We start from the raw sequence: 9196 nt of genomic DNA, 5'->3' as shown, positions 1-9196 counted from the left end.
ATATTTCAACGTGCTTCAGCATGCTCATAACTTATCCAATGTATGCCAGCATTTTTGCCAGATTTTTTGTATGTCAGGCATACACTGTCTAAATCGTCAAGGTGTGACACTTGCATTAGGAAACTTAAGTTCTTCAGTGTTTGCAGCAATATGCAACCTGTCTTCAATGAGTATGTTGTGGAGAGTGTGATCTCTTCCTCCACTTTCTGCTGGGGTAACAGCATTAGAGCTAATGACTTAAAAAAAAAGAATTATTTTATAAACTGAAGAAGATTATGGACAAAAGTGAGCATCTTCAGAAGACTGTTAAACAAAAGCAGACAGATAACAGATGGAAAACAATCAAGGGGCTCTGAGAGTTGTACTTGAAAGCAGGGTGGAGTCTTCTGGGGTTTGGACCTGCGTCAAACTGGAACCAGCTCAAAAATGTGTCATCAGTTTTAAGTAATGCCAGCAGAGATGATTAGTTCCTACAAACCCAATCTGAAATGTATCTGAGGATTTAATGAATTTCTCTGAACTAACCATATTACATTATTCTGTATCTTTACAGCTTCTCTTCCCTTCGTCTAGTTTCCAGAAAATATGGAAATGGGTTTGAGGAAGCCTCAGATGAGCCTGAAACAATGATAGGCAGATTGTGAAGCTCATTGACATCAATAGGTGATAACCAGGAGGAGCAATGGCAGCCTGGCTGGGTCGGCTGTCTTTTGGAGAGGCCTGGTACGGCATGTACTCCCGCCTGCTGAGGACCAAACCTGTTGGATCCATGGCCCATGGCTCCGATGACCTCACGGAGTTAGCAGAGGGGTCCGCCGTGGGACTGGCAAAGGTCCTGACTACTGTGGACCTGGTGTCGCTTGGTGTGGGGAGCTGTGTGGGAACCGGGATGTATGTGGTGGCCGGGCTGGTTGCCAAGGCCATGGCTGGACCGGGAGTCATCCTCTCCTTTATCATTGCAGCAGTGGCCTCAATACTGTCAGGTGCATGGCCTTAAAAAACTGATGTTGAAAAATCAGTCAGGAAACCAATCTAAGGACTAGTCAAAATAAAAAGATAAATCAGTAATAAAACAAAATTTTGTAATCACCTATTTTTTTTAGATATGATGCTATATAGGATATTCAAAACAGTCAGTGTCAGTGTTAAATTCTGTTTAAAGTAATAGATTGTAATTAAAAATGTCTCTGGACGTTTACAGGTTGATTATTTTTTTATTTGGACTCTGCTGATTTTTAATTGGTTGCTCTGATATAGAGCATCATTTAGAATTACCTGAGCCACCCAACAGTATCACTAACACTAGCCTCAATGTGGAAAGCAGTACGAAGTTCGAAAATGATATTTAATGCTTCTGCCCTGGTGACATGATTGTTAAAACACATTTGGAAAGACTAACACAGGCCTTCTTACTTTTTTATTCTACTTTTTATCTATCCCCTCTATTTTAATCTAAAAGCTACTTGGAGACATATCAGTCTGCTGAACGTTGTAACTTTGTAATAAGAACAAATTACCTGATACGTATTTCAAACATATTTTACATAACTAGATAAACCAGGTATATATATTCTATCATTATATATATATTTGTTGTACTTCCTCTATGATTCCATCTGTTTCAACCAATTAAACTAAAATTTAAGAATGGGTTCAGTTCAATGTATCTTCCTCAAAAGCAAATGTTAACTGTCAAAATCTTAATAAAATATGTGAATCTTCATATTAAATGTTTTCTATTTTTTTGACAAACAAGCTTTAACTTCTAGGATGGGTTGACTTTTAGTAAAACTTAGATTCACAGCAGAAATTCATTATAGATGAGGGTAGAATTCGGTTCTCCAAAAAGTCTTTATTATAATTAAGTTTCAATCATGACTGAATTCCATTTATAATTTTTTTTTTTTTACCTTAAAGGTGGAACTACGGGTTTTTTCCCAAGTACCTGTTTAGCTATTTATTTTATAAACTATTTCCACCAAAATTACTGATTAAATAAATTTAATAGCAGGATTGTTAGGTTGGTGTTTTCTCTCACACTCACTTTCCAACTTTCAAGTATGCCGTAAATTCTCCCTAACATTTATCTTGCCATGTTTCTGTTTCCCTGAAAGGGGTTTGCTACGCAGAGTTTGGGGTCCGGGTCCCCAAAACGACGGGTTCAGCATACACTTACAGCTATGTGACAGTTGGGGAGTTTGTGGCATTTTTCATCGGCTGGAACTTGATCTTGGAGTACCTGATTGGTACGGCGGCAGGGGCGTCGGCCCTCAGCAGCATGTTCGACTCTCTGGCTAATCACAGCATCAGTAACTACATGATTACACATCTGGGCATAATCAGAGGACTTGGTCAGTGTGACAAGAGCTAATGAATACATTGTCTAGAGCAGTGTTTTTCATACCTGGTCCTCAAGGCACCCTGCTCTGCATGTTTTAGATGTTACTGAGGTTCAGCAAACCTGATTTAGATGATTGCAGTTCAGCAAAGCCTGATAATCTGCTAACAATTGATAACAGGTGTGCAAAAGCTGGGAAACATCTAAAACATGCAGGGCAGTGTGCCTTGAGGACCAGGATTGGAAAAACACTGGTCTAGAGTAAGGTGCCATATAGTGTCTCTTTCAGTTGTTTTTACAGACGTACCAACACTCCTACTGTGTGTTTCAGGTAAGGGTGAAGACACGTATCCTGACCTGCTGGCCCTGTTCATTGCCCTGCTGGTCACAGTGATTGTTGCTCTGGGAGTGAGGAACTCTGTGGGATTCAACAATGTCCTAAATGTTATCAACCTGGTGGTCTGGGTCTTCATGATCATCGCCGGGCTCTTCTTCCTGTCAGCTAGCAACTGGGAGGGAGGCAGGTTCATGCCGTATGGCTGGTCAGGGGTGAGACTTAAGTTCATAGTTTAAGATGCTTTGGGGGAAAAATACAAAACGGTTGTAATTTCTAGTGGAGGCAACAACAAAACATTATATGAATGTTATTTTTAATATAAATTTAACATTTTGAAGAGGTAGGTAAACTCTGTTGTCTCAAAGGGTTTTACCTCAAATGCTTAAACTCATTTACTTTAAACATCTACAGATGAACTTTAACCCTAATTCGACTTGAGTGAAAATAGACTAAATTTGCTTTCCATGCACAATGTTTGCAAATTGTATGAACCGTAGTCTAGTTGTAAAAAAAAATAAAATAGGAGTGGTTGTTTTTTTGTTTTTTTTAAGCATACATAGTCTAATTAATATAGTCTATTAACCTAAAGCAACATGTATGGTATGCTTGTTACATGTCAGGTACGCCGGTCATTGAGCTGGACCGGGGCACCTTACAGTAGAACTGCAGTCAGTCCCTGGACTGGCATGGTTATCACTGCCCCTACATAGTTAGGGACTAATCTCCCACTGGGAGCAACTTCATACTCATAAGCCCACAGTCCACCAAATGTTGAAAGAGCAATATTTTGACATTACTGATAATGTATAATAGAAATGTTGGAAGATGGTATAGGGATGGTAATTTTAGAAGGGAGATAATTTTTAACATTTTTTTTAAGAAGGGGGCTGCCCCATCAACCACCCTCCTCACCCCCCCTGAACTCTAGTACTGCGTATGAAGCAGTCTTGGCACAGCTTGTTACTGTTATTCACATTAAAAACTCCAACTGGATCTGAAACTTAGATACTTACAGCACTTCCTGCCATTTTCCTCCAAACTCTGGATGAGTCTATGTGTTTATCTCTTAAACTTTACACCTTTTTCTGAACGCACTTAAAAAATGTCCAGTCATTATTGTCTCTGGTGTTAGCACAGCTTTTAATATATATATATATATTATTTAACAAAAAAAATATTAAAACAATCTTTCTTTGTTCTTCCACCACGTTGATAGAACCTATATTAAAACCCATTGTGATTAAAAAAATGTATTATTTATTCTAACATGATACAAACATAAAAATAAAATAGTGCACAGTAACAAGAAGTGCATAAAAAAGAAGAGAAAAATACAGATATTTGTTTCAATTAACATATCGTGCTCAAAATGGGGTAGGAAGAAGTGAAAACTTATTAACTCCTACCCCCTAAACACTGGAAAACTTAATGAAACTCGGTTGAATCTAATACTGAAATTTCTATACTTAGCTCCTTTTTTCCATTTTCGTTTTGATGCTTCAAGTTATTAATTACTCGAAATAACCAAAAAAATAACACAGTATCTGTCTATTAGCTTTTAGTCTGAATGTCCCTCAGCTTATTGCAGCAAACATCTATATTTTTCACACAGCTGTTACCTCTTGCTTCATTTATTTCCTTCACCTATTTATGAGTCTAATCGCGTCTAGAACTTTGTCCCCTGAGTGACATCTAATGGATAAGTCAGTGCCAACTACAAACAAACTGACTTCACATATTACATAAATTTCAAAATTCTCCCCCTGACCTTTTAAGCCCTTCATAGTTTTGTTTTCTCTTCACCTCTCCAAAGCGCTCAGTTCCAAACTCTTTGCAATCTCTGTATCTGCTACGTCAAATTGAATTTATTTTATCTTTAGTATTTTTTTAGTTAATGAGTCTTATTACTGAGACCCTAGAAGTTAGTGTGGTGTTCAGTAGTAGGAACCCTACTGAATCTTTAACATGGAGCATTGTGTTCAAAAGAGAGAGAAAACCCACAGGGTTTTAGGAAATAAAATAAAAAACACAACATGTAAGAATAAACTCTCTTTGATGTTTTATTGTTTAGGTGATGCAAGGCGCAGCTACATGTTTCTATGCCTTTATTGGTTTTGACATCATCGCAACGACTGGAGAGGAGGCAAAGAATGCCAACACATCCATCCCCTACGCCATCACCGTCTCACTGGTCACATGCCTCACCGCCTATGTGTCGGTCGGTACACAGATGATTCACACTTAGTTCTACATTTCGGGTCATTTCTCATTTTTAGCTGTGCTTTTGATTTATTACTTTTTGAGGTTTGTGATTCAACTAACAAGGAACCTTCATGAAGAAATCTTATACAAATAACTGATAGTGGGTCAGCAGTTTTGTGAGCACTGCTCTGGTTTGCTGTAAAGAATAATCTACACTGGTCACTGGTCCATCTTCACGAGTCGTTTTCCACAATGGCGGTCATAAAAACAAAACAAGTCGGTAAGGTACCAAACAGGGAATACGCATAGTGTAGAACGGATGTAGATTTGACCAATCAGAGGCCTCCTGTCTGTGGCACTGTCTGCGTTACCCTACAATTTTGGAGAGGCGCAGCAGAGTGTCTGAGGAAGGGGAGGAGCATATCTGCGTTCACTGTCACACACACGCAGACAACCTGGTTTGGCTCCTCAAACTCTTAGCCTTTTTGGTCTTAATTCACTTTAGTCTTAAGCCTGAATTGGTCTAATTGGTACACTAAGCCTGGATTGAATTCCAGCCCCTAAGATGTGTGAACTTGCCTTCACCTCGGAACACTTTGGTCTAAAGCTGGTTAAAACTCCTTAAAGTTTGATTTTGATCTTGACTTAGCCTGAGCCTTTAAACACATAACTGCAATTGCTGCTCAAACTCAAAACCAAGTTGTTGTTACATTGCCTACCTAAGCGTATAAGATATACCTTAGTGTATGCCTTTGCCATACCCTATTGTGTTATTGTTATTGTATGATCAAGTCTGTCCAACAGGCTGTATTCACACAAATTGAGAGTATATGGGATACATATTTGCACATTAGCGCTGGGTTACTGCTTGGTCTATGTTGCAGTTTGACCACTTTAGTTTTATATTCATATATGGGTTCAACCTTTTCTCATATCCCATCTGAATGGTGTCATTCCTGCTAAATTGTAAAATCAGACCTGTCTATCTTTGTTGGTTAGTTGGAGAGTGGTCTGTGCAGCTGCGTTTATTTCAACATTCTAACTTCTACATCACACTACTAGGTTTTCCTGGATCAGATAAGAAATTTTATCCAGTATGTTCAGCCCTTAAACCTAGACCCCCCAAAGTCTCACTCAACTTACAGTCTAGTCTTGATCTGGTCTTAGTCTGTAGTTTTGGACTTGTCCTGGTGTTGGGACATTATTAATCTGACGGTGAATAGTTGATAGTAATGAAGCATGCGATGACTTTGCTTTGCCTTGGTCTTCAGACTCTCAGATCTTTATAGTATATCTTAACCTTGATATTCTGATGTTTTAGTGTTGCATCAGTCTTGTAACAATTTGTTCTTGACCTTTCCCTGGTCTTCATTTATAAGCTTTTACGTGAAACATTAAAAGAATATCACCACTCTCACATTCTTTGTTTTTACTCCAGGTGAGTGTGATCCTTACTCTCATGGTCCCCTACAACCTGATCGATGGCTCTGCTCCACTCATGGAAATGTTTGCTGTGCATGGTTTCATGTGGGGAAAGTACATTGTAGCTGTTGGCTCTATAGCTGGACTCACCGTCTCACTGCTGGGCTCCTTGTTCCCAATGCCCAGGGTCATCTATGCCATGGCCCGGGATGGACTCTTGTTCAGGTAAGGAAACAAATAAATCACACTCATAATAATAATGACAAAGAAAGCTAATTTATTTTTGTGTCTATATCTGAAGGTTCCTGACACATGTCTCAGCACTCACACACACTCCTGCTATGGCATGTGCTCTGTCAGGAAGCTTTGCAGCCATTCTGGCTCTCCTGGTGAGCCTCCGGGACCTGATTGAGATGATGTCCATTGGAACTCTGCTGGCTTACACCCTAGTTAGTGTGTGCGTGCTATTACTTCGCTACCAGCCTGATAAAGAGACTGACACACACCAGTTTATTTCAGAGGAAGACGTGGAGAACATCAAGCATCGGGATGTTGGAGATGCCCCTACCAAAGATGACCAAATCATGATGGAAGGCTTAGATCATGATGGGCCCTCATCCTACCATGCTGGTGGAACTGAAGGGGAGGTAGATGACTCTAATTTCCACACCGGACCTCCCTCGCTAATGAAAAGACTTCTAGTAGGTCATTATTACACCATTCGACTCCGACTGGGAATACCTGATTCATCAGCACGTCCAACCCCTGCTTCTGGTCGGATAGTTACTAGATGCACCCTTTCCCTCTTCTTTATATCTTTCCTCTTTTGGTCCACTATCATATTTGGTGTAGAGCAAGGCTCAGGAGCTGGAGCAGTGTTTTCGGGCCTGATGGCAACACTGATTTTGGGATCAATGGCCAAACTTTTGATTCTTATCATTCAACAGCCAGAGAGCAAACTGAGGCTGCCCTACATGGCTCCATGTGTTCCCTTTGTCCCTGCAGCGGCCATATTGGTTAACAGTTACCTCATGCTTAAACTGTCTCCTCTCACCTGGGCAAGGTTCACTATCTGGTGTCTGATAGGTGAGTCAAAAACTACTCATTGTTGATTCTATACTTAAAATACATTTACAATTAATAAAAGATGCCGCTTTTTAGGAGTGATCATTCACAGGTGAAAAATAGCTAAATCTCACCTTAAGGGTTAAGTTGATGATGTCATGTAGCCTCTGCAAGAAGGCGGGACTTTATGATGCGTCACGCTCAGTGCAAGAGTTAGCCATTATACAGCAATGTTTTTGTGCTAGCATAGCAACAAGCTGATGACTGGAGCAGACATATTGCAATGAAAATTAAGAATGTAGTAGAGCAGGGGTGTCAAACTGGTTCCAGAAAGGGCCGTGTGGCTGCAGGTTTTCTTTCCAACCAAGCAATAGCACACCAGACTCCAGTCATCTCATCAAGGGAGTCCAATCTGAACATGATGACTTTTTGATATGAATGGAGTCTGGTGTGCTATTGCTTGGTTGGAAAGAAAACCTGCAGCCACACGGCCCTTTCTGGAACCAGTTTGACACCTGTATAGTTGAGAGTAAACCTCATATCTTCAGATTTTATTGGCAAAACCAGCAGAAGTCATTGACTGTAGAGTTTCTTTGATGACTTAAAATGTTTTATGGAATACAATTACAAAGATTGAGCCCTTTGCTCGAGTTTTTGCGTCACATCCATAGTTAACTGATTGGTTCTAACATGATGAGTCTGACTCTGTTACTCCCACCTTTGAAATCGAGCTGTACAATTTGTTTCCATACACACGTCATATTAGTCTGGCTGACCAGGCTAGGTGTCCTGCATGTTTTAGGTGTTTACCTGTTTTAGGACACATAACTCAAATTAATAGGTAATTCTTTGGCTCATGTAGAACCAAATGTCCCGGTGAGGATTTTAGACTCCCAAAAAAATGACTTCTACCACAACACGCAGGAACACCAAAGAGTTGATTAAGTAATTTAATTAGCTGTTTTAAAAAAAATCAGACATCTTCATTTGTGTTTTGTGCTAAGCTGAAATATTTACTCTTTCCTAAGGTCTGTTGATCTATGGCTGTTATGGAATTTGGCACAGCACTTTGGAGCTAGAGGCCCGCGAGCAGCAGGCCCACGCCAGCTGCTACCAGCGCTACAACGACAACTTGGATGACACCTTCTCTCCTGACGACGATGTTTACCCCCAGGAACAGGACAACAGGCCTTACCAAGGCTGGTCTGCCCCGGAGGAGAGTCAACACCGACACCAGAACCAAGGAGAGGAGGAACCACATCAAAGCCAGTTTGAGGATGAGAGTGACCAGTACGGGTACCAGTCTGGAGCAGGAGTCCATCAGACTGGTCACAGCAGCAGGTCAAAGGGACGGACCAATTTTGGGTTTGATGATGAGGATGACTGAATTCAGGGGGAATACAAGATTTTAAAATCCAGGGACTGCAGAGGAAACAGATAAAAACTCAGAAGGACTATTCTGTTATCTTTAAGCAATTTAAACATCTCTTGGTTTTCCTTGATGGATAAGACAGTCTTTGAATATGAGTTAATGGCTTTTTTCGGAACCAAAAAGTTAGAAATATATATGAGTAGAAATATCCTGACAGTACACTCTTCATTTTTTTTCATGGTATCCTAATTTACTGTTTTTGGTGTTTCTCACTCATTAAGAGTTGAAGACTGATATCATGCTGCTAGCTGTACTAAATGCAAAGACCCAAATCTGAGAATTTTTTTACACAAATATTTTCCTTATTTGCATGAATGAATTACTCTATGTGTGGAGTCTTTTATTCATCTCTTATTTCTTCATAATTTGTTGAACAGACACTTAAATAACCAATTAAATT

The 9196-nt window shown here is 39.9% G+C and overlaps 1 protein-coding gene across 1 annotated transcript; it reads left to right on the top strand.

Annotated features, from left to right (window-relative positions):
• Positions 1-559: 559 nt before the first annotated feature.
• On the top strand, positions 560-8910 carry slc7a14b (solute carrier family 7 member 14b). The gene is made up of 7 exons (XM_038297981.1): positions 560-983; positions 2115-2351; positions 2670-2887; positions 4747-4893; positions 6316-6524; positions 6601-7385; positions 8393-8910. The coding sequence occupies exons 1-7, from the start codon at positions 683-685 to the stop codon at positions 8749-8751; spliced, it is 2256 nt and encodes a 751-aa protein (XP_038153909.1). The 5' UTR covers positions 560-682; the 3' UTR covers positions 8752-8910.
• The last annotated feature ends 286 nt before the right edge of the window (positions 8911-9196 follow it).

The sequence above is a fragment of the Cyprinodon tularosa genome, unplaced genomic scaffold (genome assembly GCF_016077235.1).
Source record: "Cyprinodon tularosa strain WSP-4 unplaced genomic scaffold, ASM1607723v1 ctg1104, whole genome shotgun sequence".
NCBI lineage: Eukaryota > Metazoa > Chordata > Actinopteri > Cyprinodontiformes > Cyprinodontidae > Cyprinodon > Cyprinodon tularosa.
The sequence above is the reverse complement of the archived record's forward strand: the minus strand, read 5'-3'. Positions and strand labels throughout refer to the sequence as shown.